Source organism: Quercus suber, unplaced genomic scaffold, assembly GCF_002906115.3.
Source record: "Quercus suber isolate HL8 unplaced genomic scaffold, Cork oak 2.0 scaffold_25, whole genome shotgun sequence".
Taxonomy (NCBI): domain Eukaryota; kingdom Viridiplantae; phylum Streptophyta; class Magnoliopsida; order Fagales; family Fagaceae; genus Quercus; species Quercus suber.
This window is the reverse complement of record NW_027069490.1, coordinates 2,215,346-2,237,422: the sequence shown is the minus strand read 5'-3', so window position 1 is coordinate 2,237,422 and position 22,077 is coordinate 2,215,346. Positions and strand designations below refer to the sequence as shown.

Genomic DNA, 22,077 nt, shown 5'->3' with positions numbered 1-22,077 from the left:
TCATTCTTTAGATTGTATTATGAACTTTCATTATTGTTTTAATCATTTTCAGGTGTGGATTTTGAGATTAAGTTGCTCACAATTGGTGGGAAAAGATTGAAGCTTACAATTTGGGACATAGGCAACTGCTGGAATTATTTTGAATTATAGTTTCATTTTAATCTTTGATTAATGATGCTTTTGGAAGTGATAGTTTATGCTAATATGTAATCTTTCTCTTCTTTCAAGTTAGTCATTGCTTTTGGTGCATAAATAGATTGTAGAACTATTAACAATTGATGAAAGATATGTATATATGATTTTTAGTTATGTGAACTTTTGGATTTTAATAGAAACATTTAACTTATTTGAAGTGTTAAAAGAGACAACATTATTGACTTCGGCTTGAAACATACTCAAAATAAACTCAAGGACAGCGTATTAGACATATCTATAGGGGAAAAGTGCTATCTAATGGCATCTCCACTAAAAACTGTGAATTGCAACACACTTCTGATTCCAATAAACTATTCATGTCCAATTTTATTAGAAACTTTTGAAGAAAGTTCCATTAATGTCCATTTATATATTTTAAATAATAAAATGCAATATTTTCTTTTTTCTTCACTGTAGCATTACTTAAATAATAAAATGCAATATTTTCTTTTTTTTATTAATTGTTTTATCTAATGCTATCCTATGTATGATAAAAAAAAAAAAAAAAAAAAAAACAAAAAAAGACCAATAGCATTACTTAGATAATAAAATGCAATATATATTTTTCATTGTTTGATTTAATTCTATCATCTGTGTGATAAACCCAAAAAGACAAAAACAAAAAAAATTGGCCAATAGCATCATTACAATTAACCAATCCCGTGCGATAGCACGGGGTTACATACTAGTTATTTTTAATTGTACGGTGCATATGCACTTATTATATATTATTTGCATATTGGACAAAATTTAGGTACAGTACCTTAGATTTCCCTTTTAAAATTCAATCATGTGGCTACTCAACTAAAATTATACTTCTATCTCATGAGAAAAAAATCATAAGGCAGAATCTTAAGGAACATCGTTTAAGTACTATACTTAAATCTTGCTCTTGCATATTATTGTAGAAGTGAAAGAATTATATGTTTAAAATAGTAAATATAAACGAGTTATAATTAGCACAACTAATAAAGTTTCTAATAATTGAATAAAAGATTTGGGATTCAATCCTGACTTACACAAAAAACTAATTAGTATTTTAATCTGATAATAAATAACTAACTAGATTGATTTTTTTTTTAAATAGTAAATATGAGCAACATAATTAACTTTGGACGAAGTCTAGGTACAAATTTAGTTGTACCCTTAGACTACAACCTTACTCAATATTTTTTTTATTGAAGGTGAATTTCGATAAATTCACTATTAGATTACATATTCTTCTTATATTCTTTATACTTGCAAAAATTTAAAAAAAATTAAAGATCAATAATTATGTCATTAATAAATTGTTTAAATTGCAAATTTTTGTAGTTTAAAATTATACATAAAATATAAGCTTATAGATTATATTGTAAATAATATCCGATTGACACAAAATTTAACTTATATATTAAGAGTATAAAGAACATACAGTTCAATGGTTAGATTTTCAAAATATGTAGTAATATTTATTTTATTAAATAAAATTGTAATTTAGTTTTGTTATAACTAAACTTTGTCTAGTTAGACATGAAATAGTAACGACTCACCACGTGTCGCCGCACTGGGGATGCAATATGGTGGGCAACCGACTACTGAGTCAATCGATACGCCCAAGAATCCATCACTAAAATGAACGGTGATGAATACTGTTCCTTTTATAAAACAAACTGACGCAGACGCTGTTGGATAGTTTGAGTTTACGATTTTGCGGCAACAATCGGCCCGATTTGTCTTCTTCTTCTTCTTCTTCTTCTTCAACTTTCCAAATTTCGTTTCAGGTAATTCTCATCTCCGATTTTGAACTCTTTCTCTCCTGTTAAATTTTCACTTCTTCTGTTTGGTTACCGAGAAAACCAACCAAACCACCAACCATTTGAATTATGCTTATTATGCTGCTATATGAAAAATTGTGACCTGCTAATATAATACTTAAAAAATGGCTTTCGTTTAGCTTTCTAAGCAACTGGAACACTTAGGGTTTCTTGTTGTTTCTGATCAATTGGTTTGCAATTTTGCAGCCACGGTGATTAGCTATGGCAGTAGCCGAAGATGCAGAACTGGAAGTTGCACCACAGAACAAGAAACCACCTACTGAGGATGAGAAGAGGTACATTATGTTTATATGTATATATGAGTGTAATTCTTTGCGATGCTACATTACTCCATATATTTTCACTGAAGTACTTTGACAAATCTGTTGCTGGAATTGCATTTTCATGCTTGCCAAATATCGAGATGATCGGAAATTAATAACTTTCTCATTATAAAATGTTTAAATTTGAAGTACAAAACGCGAGTTTGTAGAATGGATAAGAATCGCATCTGATTAGCGCGAAATTTGTCATACATATATTAAGAGCAACAAAATTTTGTAAAATCCAACCGTTGGGTTTTCAAAATATTTAATCCTACAAAGAAGCTATGGACTGGTGTAACATTGCAAAGAGTTACTTGAACCATGTATAACTTGATCCTAACCTCATTATTTTGAGTGAGATGCTATTTTAAACTTGTTTTTATTTGCGATGAAAAGGAGAAAGAAAATTGTGCCTGGAAGTTTGATGAAAGCTTTGATAAGACCTGGTGGGGGTGATTCAAGGCCTTCAGATGGTGATCAGGTATTCATTTATTTTGCTCTAGCTGTGCTTGGTTGCTCTTTTTAATCTTAAATGTTTGTGACCTGTTTAACTGGCAGTACTATATATGCTCAATTTGGGAATCTCAGTGGCAGGAAATGATTGAATTTATATATTTAAAGCCTGTTTAGTGGACATTCTTGCAATTGAAATGATGTCTTATACTACTCGAGTAGCTGTATTATCATTGGGAACTTGGGCTATTGGAGGTTGTAGTTGGGAAGTGAAGTGAGAAAAATCTAAGTTGGTTTATAAATTTTGCAGGTCATATATCATTGCACCATTCGAACATTGGATGGAGTTGTTGTTGAATCTACTAGATTAGAAAATGGAGGTGAGTATGATTTTATGCATCTAAGCACATTCTGGCAAAACTAGAAAAGCACTTTTTATCTATTTTCCTGGCTATATGGTATATTTATTTTCAAAATTTATTGCCTTTTTATCCTATGCCCACTGATGCCAACATGATCAGGTATTTTTGTATCATCTCGCATAGGCTGCTCTATACTCTTGTGATCAGTGTACAAAACACATTTTTAATGATGGCTTTAACCCTTGCATTTGAGTTCTTTGCTCCATGCTTTAGGGCTTGGCCTCCTACACAATATCGAGAATTCCTACTTTAATAATTTGGCCTTGACTAAATTAAGTTCAATGTTAAAATGCCTTCTGCTACAGTTATTGTCTGGATTAAATATTTACTTCTACGTGACAGGCAGGGGTACCCCAATAAGACATGTTTTGGGCAAAAGCAAGATGATAGTGGGATTGCTAGAAGGAATTCCAACAATGTTAAAGGGTGAAGTGGCAATGGTAATGTTTTCTTAGTTTCCTGAACTCTCTTTATATCACAAAATAATTGGCAAAAGATATGGCGAAGAATGGTACAAATTAGTCATTATGTTTTTTACACATTGCATATTTAAAGAAAAGCATGTGGCTTTTTTTAATCCACTAATTTTACATTTTTAGCTGGCATATCTGACAACTTTTATCTTCATTTCCTGGAAAAGGACCTTCTACAATGGACAAGTTTAATTAAAAAAAATAAAAGAAAAATACAGAATTTGTTTGGGGGTGAAAATTAATTTTATTGATGGTTTGATTATGCTGGTATATTTTACTTTATCAAAAACTAAAAATTATTCTTGTATATTTAACTTACTTCAAGGTGGTAATGTTGTTTCAGTTCAAGATGAAACCTCAAGTGCATTATGGTGAGGATGATTGTCCAGTTTCGGTTGTCAATGAATTTCCGAAGGATGATGAACTTCATTTTGAGATTGAGATGATAGATTTCTTCAAAGCCAAGGCATGAGTGTCCACTTTCAATTCTTTATTATAGGCATGATGCATGTTATTCTTCTTTAAAATCATAACATTTTGAACTGTACTTCTGGCGTACCACACATGTTGATTTCATTATTACATGGGGTTATTTTTTTCAATTTCAATCCTGTTCATTGGAATTTATTCAAGATCACCGACCTCCAATTGGTGGGCCTTCATATCCAAAATCCAATATTGGTATATTTTGACCAACATTATACCTAATTTTGATATTTTAGATCTAAGGAGTAGTTTAATAATGGTATCCAACTTTCATGTAGATTCCCTCTGGTGTTACTTCTCTAACAACACACACACGCACACACTAGCATTTCCCCACAGCTCCATTTTCTGTCTTTCCATCGTATTCTACTTTTGAAGAAAAAAAAATTGCATCCAACTTCTCTTAAAATTTAGATCTAATCATGATTTTCATTAATGTGTTGATTTTCAGGTTGTAAGTGATGATTTGGGAGTTGTAAAGAAGGTATTGGCAACTGTATGAATTGTTGCATTACTGTAATTTTGATAGGAGCATTTTCTTATTATGTTAAGTTCTGTTTGGTTGGGGTGATGGAAAATTGGGGGATAGAAAAAAGATTTATTTTTTTTTCCTAATGTGTTTGGTTGGGAGGATGAAAAAGTAGAGAGATGGAAAACTCTTTTATTTGGTTGAGAAAAAAATATAGAGGATATAAAATTTAGTTTGTATAAATTTACTCTCATGCCCATATTGCGTAAAAAAATTATTAGTTTATAAGAAAAAAAAGAAAAAAAAAATGGAGGTTAAATAAAAAACATACAGTGGGTTAAAAAAAAAAAAAGTGCACATTAGATGGGTAATTGCCCATATACACCCTCTCCTCCCCCCATTTTCTCCCAAATCAGGGGGAGATGCAATTTTGGTGGACCTAGGGAGAAAACATATGAGCCCCACCATAATCACCCCCCTTCGCCCTCCCAACCAAACAATCCTCAAAACCGAAATCCTCCCTATTTTCCCCTTGCATTTATCCATCCTCCTCCAAATCACCCCTTAGGGAGCTATATTGTGAATCTGATATGCTTTTAAATGATGAAAACGGTGAAAATTTCATTATGATTAATCTCCTACACTATTTTGTCTGCATAAGAAGGTTGTCTCTATTCTGTTGGATGCTCACAAAAGCTTTTAAATTTGTGTGTTTTTTAACTTCCTTTTTTAGTTCACTAATGAGTATCTGTTCTGAATTGTTACATTGCCTCATTATTCTTATTTTGAATTGAAAGGAGAATCTTGAGGACATTCTCATCTGCTATATTATTGGGTCAAGGATAGTATTTTTGAATATTTTCTTGTTAGATTGTAAAATTGAGGGAACAAAAATTCAATATGGTGAACAAGTTCTTCATTAGTTATTTTTATACATGTTTTGCACCAAATGAAAATAAAAATACACGCGAGTGGATGTTCTATATTTTGTAATATTCATGATTTTAATCTTCTGTCCAGAAAAATAAATGTGATGTCAATATCACTTTTTTTTTTGGTAAGTAATGCAATAACTATAGTGTTAAGAGACTCCTACATGAACAGGTAATAAATGAAGGGCAGGGTTGGGAATCACCAAGGGAACCTTATGAAGTAAAAGCTTGGTAGGAACTTATTCTTGCTCATATATATATATATATATATATATATTTGTGTGTGTATTTGCTGCTGTATTTTTGTTAAACTGCCAATTGGAATGCTTTAACTATCTAGTTGTGTATGATTGTTTCCAGGATTTCTGCAAAGACTGGTGATGGCAAATTGATTCTGTCACATATGGAAGGAGAACCATATTTCTTTACTTTTGGAAAATCCGAGGTGAGTAAGACATCTCTCGTAATTTACTTCTTCGATTTGCTTGGTGTGCTTAGTTTTCTTAGTGAAATAATGTGCATTATTAGAATTTTCTGACGTGTCTAATATTTGCTGAGTTTTATATTTTCTATCTCTGTTTTAATTCAACATACTGTACTTATTTGTTGAGATAAACTTTGGAAAATATCGAATTTTTTAGCTGAATAGAAAACTATCTCCATTTGGCATAGCTTTAGAGGAAACTACTATTTTTTTCTGTCCTGTAATTTATGCTCCTTTTCTATATGGTTTTCATCATTGTTCGTGTATAAATTAGGTACCTAAAGGTCTTGAGATGGGAATCGGAACAATGACACGTGGAGAGAAGGCAATAGTATATGTCACCAGTCAGTACCTAACTCAATCCCCATTGATCCCTGTGATAGAAAGTTTTGAAGAAGTACACTTTGAGGTGGAGCTTGTCCACTTCATTCAGGTCTGAGGTTCTTCCTCCTTGCAAATCATAGAGTTCCTTAATCTATCTGTATGTAAATCTTTGTTATAACAAATGAGGTCTTGAACTTACAAGTCTTTAATTTGCAACCACTTATAGTTTGGTGGATTGGAGATGATGTCTTTTCTTGCAAAGGTGTATCACATGTTTTAACAGGAACAACTTTTTCTCTTTTTTCTTGAATCTAATGAGTTGTTCTGAATATTTTGTCATGTGCTTCAAGGTGAAAAATTAAATGATAAATATCCCCATTTTTGGTGAAATATTAGGCATTGTTTGGTAACTGTTCTGGTTTTAAAAACAAAACATCTTCTCTGCTTTAAAAAACATGTTTGGCTTAGATGTTCTTTGCAAAGATGCAATATCAGGGGAAAACAGTGAACATCTTTTTGAATATTTCTGAGAAAGTTGGTTTGGGAACACCTGAAAACACTGAGAAAACTGCACACTTGAGTGCCCAGTGCAATTTACCATGGGTCATATGAAAATGCTCCTTCCCTATCTTCTTGCCCTAATCAAGTAATCAACAAAGGTGAAGCTGCTCCTGTTGATTTCACCTTATAGTCTTATACACTCCTAGTGATTTTAATTTATTTTTTAAATCTTCTCCTCTTTCTTCATAATCTAGTTTTAAATTGATTTTTCCCCCTTCCTTTTTCCCTTTTTCTGCTCAATTTATCATTTCACTATCTTCTCCATTATCATTTCGATGGTATCCAGTTGTTCAGAACAGTTTGCCATATCCTTTAATCTGTCCTATTCCTTTTTTTAAATGGTTCCCGTAATTCTTGAGTCGGTTTGTTACCAGAAGATTGATAATGAAGCAAGAGTGTTACAATTTGTTGAATCATTTCACTTAGTAGATTGATTCTCTAGGTTAAGTTTCATAATTCTCCCTTTCAATTGAATCAGTTGTTATGCAGTCCACCGTTAGGAGAATTGAACACAATAATTACAATTATTCCAAACATGTTCTTTGTTTTTGGTCCTCTGAACACTGTTTTCCTATTGTATTTTGACTTAAAAACATTAGAAAAGTGTTCTTCATTTTTATTCCAAAAAACACATTTCTGAGATCAGTGTTTTTATTTATTTATTTTTTTTCTTTTTTGGAAAACATTACCAAACAAGTTCTTAGGATCTTTCTTTCAGTTTGAAGTCTTATTTTATGATGCTTTATTTATTTATCTTACTGTTCTATTTCTACATCACATGTCATGTAGTTTGATTCAGTATTTATCAAGTTCACCCCCAGATATCAGACAAAAGAACCTAGCTGGATTTCTAATGAAAAAGGTGATTTTGCTTATGCATTGACAGGTGCGGGACATGCTTGGAGATGGGCGCCTAATAAAACGCCGAATTCGTGATGGGAAAGGTTGGGTTTCAGAATTTTCTCTTTTCCAATTAGGATTAGTATTTGTTGGTAACAATTTTTTTTTTTTTTTTTTTTATCTAGTTGTGTATGATTGTTTCCAGGATTTCTGCAAAGACTGGTGATGGCAAATTGATTCTGTCACATATGGAAGGAGAACCATATTTCTTTACTTTTGGAAAATCCGAGGTGAGTAAGACATCTCTCGTAATTTACTTCTTCGATTTGCTTGGTGTGCTTAGTTTTCTTAGTGAAATAATGTGCATTATTAGAATTTTCTGATGTGTCTAATATTTGCTGAGTTTTATATTTTCTATCTCTGTTTTAATTCAACATACTGTACTTATTTGTTGAGATAAACTTAGGAAAATATCGAATTTTTTAGCTGAATAGAAAACTATCTCCATTTGGCATAGCTTTAGAGGAAACTACTATTTTTTTCTGTCATGTAATTTATGCTCCTTTTCTATATGGTTTTCATCATTGTTCGTGTATAAATTAGGTACCTAAAGGTCTTGAGATGGGAATCGGAACAATGACACGTGGAGAGAAGGCAATAGTATATGTCACCAGTCAGTACCTAACTCAATCCCCATTGATCCCTGTGATAGAAAGTTTTGAAGAAGTACACTTTGAGGTGGAGCTTGTCCACTTCATTCAGGTCTGAGGTTCTTCCTCCTTGCAAATCATAGAGTTCCTTAATCTATCTGTATGTAAATCTTTGTTATAACAAATGAGGTCTTGAACTTACAAGTCTTTAATTTGCAACCACTTATAGTTTGGTGGATTGGAGATGATGTCTTTTCTTGCAAAGGTGTATCACATGTTTTAACAGGAACAACTTTTTCTCTTTTTTCTTGAATCTAATGAGTTGTTCTGAATATTTTGTCATGTGCTTCAAGGTGAAAAATTAAATGATAAATATCCCCATTTTTGGTGAAATATTAGGCATTGTTTGGTAACTGTTCTGGTTTTAAAAACAAAACAACTTCTCTGCTTTAAAAAACATGTTTGGCTTAGATGTTCTTTGCAAAGATGCAATATCAGGGGAAAACAGTGAACATCTTTTTGAATATTTCTGAGAAAGTTGGTTTGGGAACACCTGAAAACACTGAGAAAACTGCACGCTTGAGTGCCCAGTGCAATTTACCATGGGTCATATGAAAATGCTCCTTCCCTATCTTCTTGCCCTAATCAAGTAATCAACAAAGGTGAAGCTGCTCCTGTTGATTTCACCTTATAGTCTTATACACTCCTAGTGATTTTAATTTATTTTTTAAATCTTCTCCTCTTTCTCCATAATCTAGTTTTAAATTGATTTTTCCCCCTTCCTTTTTCCCTTTTTCTGCTCAATTTATCATTTCACTATCTTCTCCATTATCATTTCGATGGTATCCAGTTGTTCAGAACAGTTTGCCATATCCTTTAATCTGTCCTATTCCTTTTTTTAAATGGTTCCCGTAATTCTTGAGTCGGTTTGTTACCAGAAGATTGATAATGAAGCAAGAGTGTTACAATTTGTTGAATCATTTCACTTAGTAGATTGATTCTCTAGGTTAAGTTTCATAATTCTCCCTTTCAATTGAATCAGTTGTTATGCAGTCCACCGTTAGGAGAATTGAACACAATAATTACAATTATTCCAAACATGTTCTTTGTTTTTGGTCCTCTGAACACTGTTTTCCTATTGTATTTTGACTTAAAAACATTAGAAAAGTGTTCTTCATTTTTATTCCAAAAAACACATTTCTGAGATCAGTGTTTTTATTTATTTATTTTTTTTCTTTTTTGGAAAACATTACCAAACAAGTTCTTAGGATCTTTCTTTCAGTTTGAAGTCTTATTTTATGATGCTTTATTTATTTATCTTACTGTTCTATTTCTACATCACATGTCATGTAGTTTGATTCAGTATTTATCAAGTTCACCCCCAGATATCAGACAAAAGAACCTAGCTGGATTTCTAATGAAAAAGGTGATTTTGCTTATGCATTGACAGGTGCGGGACATGCTTGGAGATGGGCGCCTAATAAAACGCCGAATTCGTGATGGGAAAGGTTGGGTTTCAGAATTTTCTCTTTTCCAATTAGGATTAGTATTTGTTGGTAACAAAATTTTTTTTTTTTTGGTTGATAAGTACGACTAAGGGATCTATATGATTTTTCTGTTTTTACATAGTTTAGGTTCCATTTACTGCTTTCATTTGAGCTTCTTTCCCTTCTCTCTCTATGTTTCATTTTCTAATAATATTCTTCTACGATCTAATACATGGCTGTACTATTTATATTTATTATTTTATGAATCATAACATGATGCTTTTCTTAATTGTTTGAAACAATTAGGTGACTTTCCGATGGATTGCCCTCTTCATGACAGTCTATTACGTGTCCATTACAAGGGCATGCTTCTTGATGGTGAAAGGAGGGTCTTCTATGATACAAGAGTTGATAACAATGATCAGCCTTTAGAGTTCAGTTCTGGAGAAGGGCTTGTGAGTGTATAGATAATTCTATCTTTTTTTATTTTCAAGTGGTGAATCTATTTGCATTGAATATATGTGTGTGCATATATATATATATATATATATTGTCTTTTTCAAAGCATTGGTGATCAAATTATCATATCAATCAACCAACCACCAATGCCCCATCACACAAATTTCACAAAGTTTTTCTAAGCCCTTGCTTCTGCAATTCAATTCAATTGAATGAAAATCTAGTTTTGTATGCCAGGTACCCGAGGGCTTTGAAATGTGTGTTCGTTTGATGCTGCCTGGTGAGATAGCTCTTGTCACATGTCCACCTGATTATGCATACGACAAGTTCCCAAGGTTACTTTCAAAAATCGAGTTTACCTTCTTTGATAGTTACTGTTTTGCCAAAAAATGTATTTATAGTAATGCAGATCTAGAGTGTGATTTTTGTTTTTATCCTCAATTCATCATGTCTGTCTTCTTCTTTCTTCCACTTCAAATTTTATGACCAACTTTTTCCCTACACGATCAGGCCAGCTAATGTTCCTGAAGGTGCTCATGTTCAATGGGAAATTGAACTTCTTGGTTTTGAGATGCCAAAGGTAATCTATAAAATACCCTCTTTTTTTTGTTGGGTGGGGGGGGTTGGTTAAGAATGTGAGATATCTTCCTTTTAAAATAAATAAATAAATGCACTTGATTCAAAATCTGTTTGCAATGGTTGTCATTGTTGCATATATTCTAAGATGGCTGAGGAAGTGCTATTGTTGACCATCAGACTAGTTTTTACTTACGGATGTGAACTTGTTGAGTGGTCATTTGGAATCTTGGATATCCAAAATATGAATCTATCTATTTTTTTTTTTTGGTTACCACAAGAGGAAGAACAAAAACAAAACAGGCTAGGGAGCATTACAATCAATACGGATAGTAGAGGGGGAATCTATCTAATTTTAAGTTGTCTTTTTCATCATATGTAGAAACTATTCACGACAGGAAATTCCTATTAGATTTTGTCTTCAAATGAGCTTTTGCCTTTAAAATTCATTGGAAGTAGGTGCATATTGAGTGTTAATTATCACTTTTTAGTTGCTTTAAGAGAGTTGGACCTATAATCTAATTATGGTTGGTGCTATGAGTTTTGAGGTTCCTTTCCTGATTGAACCATGAGTGTTTCAGGATCTTTATCTGGGTTAATTGATGAAGCATCTGATACTTATATTGCGTCAATTTTATTGAACCATATACATGATTTGAATCCACATTGCAGGATTGGACTGGTTTGAACTTCAAAAGTATAATGGATGATGCGGAGAAGATAAGACTCACAGTATGTTTTTAACTTATAATTTTTCTGCATCTAGCTATCTAGCTCTTATTTGATGTTTTAACACAACTTATTTGATGCTGGAAGCGCAAAGAAATATTGATTAAAATAAGTTTTATTTAATTTTTTGGAAGTCAGTTGTGTTTTTATTGGTCAAGAGGATTTTGTTCTTGGTCTTAGTTAATTATATTATTCGTACTTAATTTTCTAGAGTCAAGGATATTTTTGTAATTCAATAATTGGAATTTCCCAAGTAAATGAGAATTAGGGCTTCCTAAGTCAACTAGAGTTGGGGTTTGGTTTTAGTAGCTTATATAAAAGGAGTATTCTGCTCCTATGGAGTCAGTTGACAGTTTGCTTGATTAATAAAAAAATTATCTTGGAAGTTTTCCAACAGTTTAGAGTTTTTCCTCAGCCAACCCTTGGTGCCAACTCCTAGGATATATTTTTATTGTTTTATGTTTTTCAATTTTTGTGTAGCATCAAAGTTTTGTTTTTGTCTTGCTTCACAATTTGGTATCAGAGCAAAATTCTGTCCCATTTGAAGTATTGCTGTGGGTCACAACTAGAGTTGAAAAAGAAAAATTCGTTGTTATAAACCCACCCTATCTGACACCAACTATCTTCTTCCTTAACCATCCCGCCACCATCAACAAAACCAAAAACAATCACTATCTAGCTGTCGCGACCTAATCACCACAAGCTTGATCATCAATCCACACCCAGGCCGAAACCTGTTCAATCACCAAATCCCTTACAGCGCAATCCACCAAAAAGCAAAATCACCAATCTTGGAAGACCCCAAACTAACAATCTCAAGCTTCCTTCAATCCATCAACTTGTTTTCATCAACCCCAGTACAACCATGAATCCTAATGCCTGTTGTGAACCCCCTTCCCTCAACATTGATTGGTGACAAAGATTTCTCATGTCTTGGTCGTTGCCCCTGGTCCATTACTGTCCCATCAGAAATTCATTGCCACCAAGTTTCCCCTGGAAGCCTTGTTGCCCGTTGTTGCCAAACCACACCACTGCAAGGACCACCACAATGCGAATCTGTTAGTATTGTCCTATCGCCGTTACCCTTGGTCCATGCATATTGCTTTGTTGTTAAAATTTCGCCAGATTGCTTTGCATACCACCACCGACATCCCTGTGCTTCCCAGTTCCGAATTGCTATGTCCAAGAATTGTTGTCACTAGGTTATAAACCTCCGAAGTCACACATACCCCTCGTATTTCAAAGACTTGACCTATATGAAAACCTTGACTCTGGGCCTGACCCACTTAAACAGAAAACTTAAAAGCCCTTAAATCTGACTCATACATAAATAAGCCATGTCAAGCCTAGTTATGCTTTACCTGATAAAAAAAACTTAAAGCCATTTGTCCGACCAAAACCATTAAAAAAAATCCTTTTACCTGACCTAGCCGAACCCAAACACACCACCAGTTGCCACTTTTGATTAATCTACCATGGACCAAACCCTAGAGAAGCTCGTGAAAATTGTCTAGAACATATTTGCAAAGTTAGATAAGCACATTAGAAGGTATGGCCAACAGAATATCCCATTAGACATAATGATAGCTTCCATCCAAGGGCTGCCCAATAACCTTGAAGGTAAAGTTTCATAAATTGAGATAATAATGTTGGGCCACCAAAACTTTTTGCTGAAATAGAAGTACAAGTACAAGCAAATGCTGCTTTAAATTTAGTGCTAAAGACTAAACAGTAAGGTGAAATATTTGAACTATGCATAGCAGATATAATAAAGCCTGTTGAAGAGAAAGATACATCACATATCACAGTGAAGGAAGATTTCTCACTACTTGATGAGGATAAAGTTCCGCAAGGGTGCACATATGGAATATGAGTTTGATGCATTTGTTATTGATCAATCCTCTAAGGTGCATGAAGATAAAAAGCTGGATGAAGTGGAAACTTAGATACAATGTTGCTTTTTGTGGTTCAGGATAAGGCTCTAACTGTTGCAATGCTTATTCCACATTGTGTTTTGTAATTCTAGAAGAATTCAATGATTTGGTGGAAGATAAGCCTTCTTTTTTCTCAGTGCTATCAAAGGTGATTCCAGAACTAAAGCAAGTATCTAGAGCCATAATCCTTAACATTCAAGACTTCAAAATTTTTTTTTTAGTAAGTATGGGAGAATGGTAGGTGAAGCGCAAATTTAATAATTGAGACTTCCCAAGTCAATTAGAATTAGGGTTTACTAACTAGAATTAGGTTTAGTTTAAGTAGTCTGTATAAGCATGGTATTGTACTTTTATGGAGACAATTTACTATTTTCTTGATTATAATGCAACGTTTTGGTGTTGCAAACTCCTAGATGAATTTTTATTTTATTTTATTTTCAATTTTGTTGCATCGAGTTTTGGTTTTGTCCTATGTCATTATCACACCAAACTTGCATATGTTCAATGGTTGAACATGTGTGCCGGGTTGTCTATCGATAGAGCCCCATGTTTTTGATAGAACCCCAGTTTAATCCTTGTTCTGTGATGACGAATCCCATTAAATATTACTTGGTGAGTATTTATCTTAGGACGAAGGCAAGTTAGATCTTTGATGCTATTGTTCATTGTCAGGGGAACAGGCTATTCAAAGAAGGAAAATTTGAACTTGCTAAAGCAAAGTATGAGAAGGTATTATGTTCTTCCCCTTATATTGTGAGTAATTTTGTTGGGTTGACCATTCTGTTTCATGCTTTTGGTAGAAATAATCTTTCAAAAGGGAAACTTGCATTAGTCTCATCCAACTTTTTGGGATGAAATTGTTGTTTTCATGTTGAAATCTATATAATGTATTAAAGTGGAAGCTCAATAATAAAGGATTAAGATAATTCACTCTAATTTTGTGCCAAGTACCCCAAATTAGAATTCAAGTCCCGTTTAGGTTTTTGCCAAATATCTCTTCAAATTAAAACTTCTTTAACCCATTTTGAAACTACTTTTATCCCATTTATGACTACTTCAAGTCCATTCATAGGTACTTCCAACCCATTTGAAACTATTTCAAGCAATTCAAAATTACTTTCAACTGTTTGAAACTAATACAAATTCAAGACCAAAACTTATCATGAACTCAAGTATAAACTTCAATGAAAAATTTAGCATGTTCCATATAGCCGACTATGCCTTTTCAATAGATTTTCTTAATGACTAAAATTTCATTACTTATTGGATGATCATGATACTTCCCTGAAATCAAAATTCTTGATCAACGAGGGAATAATATCACCTTTTTGTTAAATAAGATGCCAAAGTGGCGGATTAGTAACACTTTTCTCCTAGGATCTGTTGCACGCAAGGGATTATATGGAACTTATGTATGAATGATATGAATTGCCTAAACAAGAATTCTTGAACAGCGAACAACCAGAGCTATATCAAAAAATTTCCATTAATTAAAGATGTAAATCCATTGGAAAATAAAAAATAAGCGTGTAGGATGAAATGGTTGTTCTTGATGCATATAAATATAGTATGCAATCTAATTACCTTATTTCCTCTATGGGGGAGAGAAAATTGAGGAACCCCCAAATATTGGTAAAATCAAAACTGTATCACTCAGGAATCAAATCAACCATTTGTATGATTCTTTGATAGAAAGAGATCGCAAAAAGGGTATGTTGTTGACATTTTTGAAACAATTAAAAATCACCAAAGTAATGTCTAAACCTGATGATTCAAAGAAATGATAAAGAATCCTAGAACATGGAAATGTGTATATAATTTAAATATAGCAAATATAAAAGTATAGAATCCTTTTGATAGCTCGTAGATAATTTGATAAGCCAATGATATTTTTCCATGTCATGAAAGATGTAATAAACATTAATAGAATTCATTGTATGACAATTTAAATTTTTTTTTTTTTTGATATGTATGACAATTTAAAAAATTACATTAAGAAACTTTCAAAATAAAAATAAAAATTACAATTCACCTGTGCATATGTAGGCGTTACAAGCTATTTTAATTATCATTTTAGTTACCATAATTGTTGATAGCTAGCAATCCTTTTGCCCAGTTTGGCTAGTATTTATTCTGTGGTCAAAGAAACCTTTATGTGATAATTTGGTTTGTGTGACCTAGAATATTTAAGGCTTTCAGGGGATCTATGTCCTGGCATTTAATGCCTTGGAAACAGTTGATTTTGCATGTCTTTATCAACAAAAGTTCTTAAATAATTTTTCTTACAAACTTATGAAAATTTGTAGATTCTGTCAATATTAAACATATTCCTCTGAATCAAGAACTAGAATTTCTGCTCTAATATGTTTAAAACATATCAATTGTGCTTTCAAGTTGTCATATATGTTATTTGCTATACAGGTACTTCGGGAATTTAACCATGTCAATCCACAAGATGATGACGAAGGGAAGGAGTTTGTAAATGCAAGAGTAATTTTCTTTTTTGTTCTTTCCATTTAGGATGTAATGGAACTGCGATGTTTGATTCTTGATTTACTCATTTTCTACCACTTTAGCACTCTATATTCAAGTTGGATAACTTTCTGAGATCAATTGTCCTTTTTTATTTTTTTGAAGAATCTATTACATTTGAATGTGGCTGCATGCCAACTGAAACTGGGAGAATGCAGAAAGTCCATCGAGACCTGCAATAAGGTATGTTTAGTGACTTCAAAATGTGAGTAGGCATGTTTATTTTATCGGGGAAAACTGTGAAGAAATCAGTGCTTAGCATTTGCAAAAGGAGTATAAAATTTCTTACGTTACTTATAAAAAAAATAAATTATAAATAAAGGAGTCACGCCATTTATTGAACAAATAAACCATTGCATATAAGTTTGGGGCAAGAAAAAGAGTCCTTCTGCCTCCCTTCATCTCCCTCTTGGGAAGACAGTGATAAGATGTGTGTGGAGCTTAATCTACTGTGTTGGTTATATTGGTCCCCCAGCCCAATGATGTCCGTACAATTTTGGAGGGTATTTCTCGTATTTAAGAATGCATTAGAATCCCTAGTAACAGCGGAATAGAGCGGTATATATACCTACGATCACTATTACTTATTTTGGTAAGCCATCATAATAAAAAACTGTACCAACTCCTTTGTAACTTTAGTTTGGGTGAAACACACAATTGGTTAGCGATCACGTCTTATGAAGCAGAGGTCACTAATTTGAATCTCTCCTTTCCCCCTCCCCTTGGGACCGCACTTTCTAAGAACCAAAAGTTTTGGGTGAACCATGTAAATCTGGTCTTGTGTGTGCTTTGATCTTTTCTTTTGATTTTATTTTTGTTGGTTGCTCCTCACAGATATCAAGTTAGGTTTCTCGTTTCCTAACAGACAATTATATATAAGTTGTTAAAAATTAAGTGCTTGGGCTGCAAACAAGAAATGCTTAGCTTTTGCTTTATCACCCTCTAATGTTATACATGACAATTAACCTTAGTAGATATAATTGATTGGTGAATGAATGGAAGCAGTATCTAATGAGTTGTAATTAATTAGAAATTTCTCCCATCTAAATTTTAAAGAAACCCAGCATGCTTATAAGTGTTAAACTGTTGTGTTGTATATGTTTAACTAGTTTTTGTAACTGCTCTCACAGGCCAAGGTTAATTATCTTGAGTTTTGTTTTTGATATATTTTCCTGATGGAACGATGTAGGTTTTAGATGCAAACCATGCACACGTAAAGGCTCTTTACCGTCGTGGAATGGCCTACATGGCAGCTGGAGATTTTGAGGAAGCAAGGGCTGATTTCAAAATGGTAATGCTTATTATTTACCTTAGTAGTTGAGCATTAAATTCTGGACCCTATTATAAAAGTTGTTTCTGGATGCTACTAGATGATGAAAGTCGACAAGTTATCTGAAGCTGATGCAACAGCTGCTCTTCTTAAACTAAAACAGAAGGAGCAGGTGAGTTGAAACACCGTCAAATTTCCTATTTACAAATTGAGATGGAGTTTAAATGCTTTATACCGTACTATATGTCATCATTTGATATGCAGGAAGTAGAGAAGAAGGCTCGGAAACAATTTAAAGGATTATTTGACAAGAAACCAGGGGAAATCGCTGTTGCTGGATCTGAAGATAAAGAAGATAATGATACAGGTGAAAACCCTAACAATTTTGATAAGGAGGATTCGGATGCAGATAATTCAGAGGAATCACGTGAAGCTGAAGCTGATGCTGATCAAATGGGTTGGTTCTCCCGCATCTGGCCTACTGGTGGAAGACTATTTTCAGCTCTTGGGCTGCAAAGATGTTCTATATTATGATTTTTGTATCAAACTAATCCTGGGGTTAGGACATCTTACTTGTGATCCATTGGCTACAGTGGAGCTGGGGATAGTACAAAAAAGATCATAGTGTAGCCACCATATATATACCAAGAAATAGAAAGTAGCAAATAAATGATTATCCCATCCGTCTTTGGCACTTTTTTAGATTTAAGTATTCGAATAAGAACTGGTAGTGGTAGATAGATTTCAGAGTTGGGTGACGGATTTCTTCGTCTTCTACTAGTTTTAAGCTCCTAATGCCAGATACCTTGAATTTGTAAATTAGTAAATTACCCCGTACAATTTTTTCACATGGACTAAAATACCCCATCAACATTTTCAACAATTACACAATCATGTCTACCCAAAAATACTCTAAAATGGGATTGAAGCAGAGATTGTCTCTCTCCTATACCAATGTTGGAATTTTCATTATCATAAATATTGGTCAGAATTAGGCCCGCTTAATGTATTTTGGGATCTAAAGTGGTAACTTTATGTGAGTCGGTTTTTTTTTTTTTTTAAATAAAATATATATTAATTAAACAATATTTACTTATCTTTTGATATCTTAATATTTTTCATTAATATCGGTGAAGTTGCCATTATCTGAAAGGGGTTTGAGATTTTTGAAAGAGATTAGAGATTAGAGAGGGAGAATTTGTTTTTCTTTTCATTTCAAGGTCATTAATAACAAACCAAGGTCAAATATTTGTATCAAACTCATAACATCCAGGAGAAAATACATAACTAGATTGTCTCTTCCAAATTTCCCATGCATAACAAAGTTAAGTAGAAATTTTTGTTCCAACCTAAAAATTCATTCGCTTTTTTTTTTTTTTTTTTTTTTTTTTTTTTATTTTATTATTATTATTATATAAAATTAGGGAATAAGTATTCAATACTCTAGGAGTAATGCTCCACCTCTCCAATTGAGTGGATCATGGTTCAAATTAAATTTTAAAATGGTTATCCAAGTCCATGTTTATATATTGTTAGATTCAAGAAATCAAATCTTAACCATGAAATGGCTCTTACATGAAATGGACTCTTTTACTTGAAATGGAGAGTATCTCTAAGAATCTTGTAGCTCAGTTGACATTTTTTTTTTAATGTTTTCAACAGAGACTTCTAGAATTCAAATTCCCTCTCTCCCAACTAATGAATTCTTAACATAATTTTTAAAATTTTTTTTAAAAAATGGAGAGAATCATGTTCCCTCACATACATTGTAGATACTACCATGAATTGAATTAGTAATACCCACTACTACGTTAGAGAAACCATTATTCCCAGAGTACCAAATAAGTACTCTTTAATCATGTTTGTACTTTGATTATAGTATCAAATGGTTATATAGAACCACAATGAAATCAATTTCAAGTTCTTGGGAATGTCATGGGAAAATATAAGAGGATTCAAGGCTGAACCCTAGGCCATTTTGGCAATGACCTGGAGCCCTTAAAGGGAAAAAGAACCCATATCTTACACTGTTGCAATCAGTAAATATTATTTTTAAAGAATAACATTTTCAAATGTTGTGACTATGTTAATATGTTTTACTTTATTTTTGGCAGTTTAAGTGTAAATTTTCCAATCTCCCAAACACATGGAAGGTGAACAATGCTTTGTCTCCTAGCAAAATTAATAGTTTTCTAATCAAATTTATTATCCAAGTTCATTACTGAAATTCAACATTTACAAGAGAGAGACAATGACTATCTCTATAAAAAAATGCCAAAAAAAAAAAAAAATACACTTTCTCTCCCTCTTGATTTTGAACTCGAATTCTTTTTTTCTTGAACACCACTCTAGTTGCTGCTCTCCCTTTTATAATCCTATTTAAGGTTAACTATGTCATAAGATTAAATGGATTAATCATAATATAAATTGAAAGTTGTTAGTGAATTTGAATACAAAAACTTCATTGCAATTTTGTATCTTAAAAAACAGAAAACCTAGTTTTAATAGTAAAAAAAAATTCAATTGAAAAGTTTAGTAAACTAACTTCATTAGCAATTTTGTATCTTAAAAAACAAGAAAACTAGATTTTAAACAGTAAAAATATTAAGATATCAAAAGATAAGTAAATATTGTTTAATTAATATATATTTTATTTAAAAAAAAAAAAAAACCGACTCACATAAAGTTACCACTTTAGATCCCAAAATACATTAAGCGGGCCTAATTCTGACCAATATTTATGATAATGAAAATTCCAACATTGGTATAGGAGAGAGACAATCTCTGCTTCAATCCCATTTTAGAGTATTTTTGGGTAGACATGATTGTGTAATTGTTGAAAATGTTGATGGGGTATTTTAGTCCATGTGAAAAAATTGTACGGGGTAATTTACTAATTTACAAATTCAAGGTATCTGGCATTAGGAGCTTAAAACTAGTAGAAGACGAAGAAATCCGTCACCCAACTCTGAAATCTATCTACCACTACCAGTTCTTATTCGAATACTTAAATCTAAAAAAGTGCCAAAGACGGATAGGATAATCATTAATTTGCTACTTTCTATTTCTTGGTATATATATGGTAACTACACTATGATCTTTTTTGTACTACCCCCAGCTCCACTGTAGCCAATGGATCACAAGTAAGATGTCCTAACCCCAGGATTAGTTTGATACAAAAATCATAATATAGAACATCTTTGCAGCCCAAGAGCTGAAAATAGTCTTCCACCAGTAGGCCAGATGCGGGAGAACCAACCCATTTGATCAGCATCAGCTTCAGCTTCACGTGATTCCTCTGAATTATCTGCATCCGAATCCTCCTTATCAAAATTGTTAGGGTTTTCACCTGTATCATTATCTTCTTTATCTTCGGATCCAGCAACAGCGATTTCCCCTGGTTTCTTGTCAAATAATCCTTTAAATTGTTTCCGAGCCTTCTTCTCTACTTCCTGCATATCAAATGATGACATATAGTACGGTATAAAGCATTTAAACTCCATCTCAATTTGTAAATAGGAAATTTGACGGTGTTTCAACTCACCTGCTCCTCCTGTTTTAGTTTAAGAAGAGCAGCTGTTGCATCAGCTTCAGATAACTTGTCGACTTTCATCATCTAGTAGCATCCAGAAACAACTTTTATAATAGGGTCCAGAATTTAATGCTCAACTACTAAGGTAAATAATAAGCATTACCATTTTGAAATCAGCCCTTGCTTCCTCAAAATCTCCAGCTGCCATGTAGGCCATTCCACGACGGTAAAGAGCCTTTACGTGTGCATGGTTTGCATCTAAAACCTACATCGTTCCATCAGGAAAATATATCAAAAACAAAACTCAAGATAATTAACCTTGGCCTGTGAGAGCAGTTACAAAAACTAGTTAAACATATACATCACGACAGTTTAACACTTATAAGCATGCTGGGTTTCTTTAAAATTTAGATGGGAAAAATTTCTAATTAATTACAACTCATTAGATACTGCTTCCATTCATTCACCAATCAATTAAATCTACTAAGGTTAATTGTCATGTATAACATTAGAGGGTGATAAAGCAAAAGCTAAGCATTTCTTGTTTGCAGCCCAAGCACTTAATTTTTAACAACTTATATATAATTGTCTGTTAGGAAACGAGAAACCTAACTTGATATCTGTGAGGAGCAACCAACAAAAATAAAATCAAAAGAAAAGATCAAAGCACACACAAGACCAGATTTACATGGTTCACCCAAAACTTTTGGTTCTTAGAAAGTGCGGTCCCAAGGGGAGGGGGAAAGGAGAGATTCAAATTAGTGACCTCTGCTTCATAAGACGTGATCGCTAACCAATTGTGTGTTTCACCCAAACTAAAGTTACAAAGGAGTTGGTACAGTTTTTTATTATGATGGCTTACCAAAATAAGTAATAGTGATCGTAGGTATATATACCGCTCTATTCCGCTGTTACTAGGGATTCTAATGCATTCTTAAATACCAGAAATACCCTCCAAAATTGTACGGACATCATTGGGCTGGGGGACCAATATAACCAACACAGTAGATTAAGCTCCACACACATCTTATCACTGTCTTCCCAAGAGGGAGATGAAGGGAGGCAGAAGGACTCTTTTTCTTGCCCCAAACTTATATGCAATGGTTTATTTGTTCAATAAATGGCGTGACTCCTTTATTTATAATTT

At 33.0% G+C, this 22,077-nt stretch overlaps 2 protein-coding genes across 2 annotated transcripts; one reads left to right on the top strand and one right to left on the bottom strand.

Annotated features, from left to right (window-relative positions):
- The first annotated feature begins 1,798 nt into the window (after positions 1–1,798).
- Positions 1,799–18,289, top strand: LOC112005645 (peptidyl-prolyl cis-trans isomerase PASTICCINO1). The gene is made up of 21 exons (XM_065767334.1): positions 1,799–1,958; positions 2,199–2,287; positions 2,714–2,798; positions 3,081–3,150; positions 3,535–3,632; positions 4,009–4,131; positions 4,603–4,635; positions 5,725–5,783; positions 5,913–5,997; positions 6,311–6,469; positions 7,808–7,865; positions 10,205–10,353; positions 10,595–10,692; positions 10,868–10,937; positions 11,606–11,665; positions 14,269–14,325; positions 16,018–16,086; positions 16,234–16,311; positions 17,318–17,419; positions 17,499–17,570; positions 17,663–18,289. The coding sequence occupies exons 2-21, from the start codon at positions 2,214–2,216 to the stop codon at positions 17,930–17,932; spliced, it is 1,869 nt and encodes a 622-aa protein (XP_065623406.1). The 5' UTR covers positions 1,799–1,958; positions 2,199–2,213; the 3' UTR covers positions 17,933–18,289.
- Positions 18,290–20,438: 2,149 nt separating this feature from the next.
- LOC136064894 (peptidyl-prolyl cis-trans isomerase PASTICCINO1-like) lies at positions 20,439–21,228 on the bottom strand. Its single transcript, XM_065767324.1, has 3 exons — positions 21,094–21,228; positions 20,943–21,014; positions 20,439–20,850 (listed from the first exon to the last, which is right to left on the bottom strand). The coding sequence occupies exons 1-3, from the start codon at positions 21,145–21,147 to the stop codon at positions 20,581–20,583; spliced, it is 396 nt and encodes a 131-aa protein (XP_065623396.1). The 5' UTR covers positions 21,148–21,228; the 3' UTR covers positions 20,439–20,580.
- Between the last annotated feature and the right edge of the window lie 849 nt (positions 21,229–22,077).

What these genes read in the sequence shown, in the direction of transcription:
- LOC136064894 (XM_065767324.1), bottom strand. Translation starts at nt 21,147, where the DNA reads ATGGCCTACATGGCAGCTGGAGATTTTGAGGAAGCAAGGGCTGATTTC. An exon ending in CAAGGGCTGATTTCAAAATG is followed by an intron (nt 21,015 to 21,093) that starts GTAATGCTTATT and finishes GGATGCTACTAG; the next exon opens with ATGATGAAAGTCGACAAGTT. An exon ending in AACTAAAACAGGAGGAGCAG is followed by an intron (nt 20,851 to 20,942) that starts GTGAGTTGAAAC and finishes TTTGATATGCAG; the next exon opens with GAAGTAGAGAAGAAGGCTCG.
- LOC112005645 (XM_065767334.1), top strand. Translation starts at nt 2,214, where the DNA reads ATGGCAGTAGCCGAAGATGCAGAACTGGAAGTTGCACCACAGAACAAG. An exon ending in TAAAGGGTGAAGTGGCAATG is followed by an intron (nt 3,633 to 4,008) that starts GTAATGTTTTCT and finishes ATGTTGTTTCAG; the next exon opens with TTCAAGATGAAACCTCAAGT. An exon ending in AGCTTGTCCACTTCATTCAG is followed by an intron (nt 6,470 to 7,807) that starts GTCTGAGGTTCT and finishes ATGCATTGACAG; the next exon opens with GTGCGGGACATGCTTGGAGA.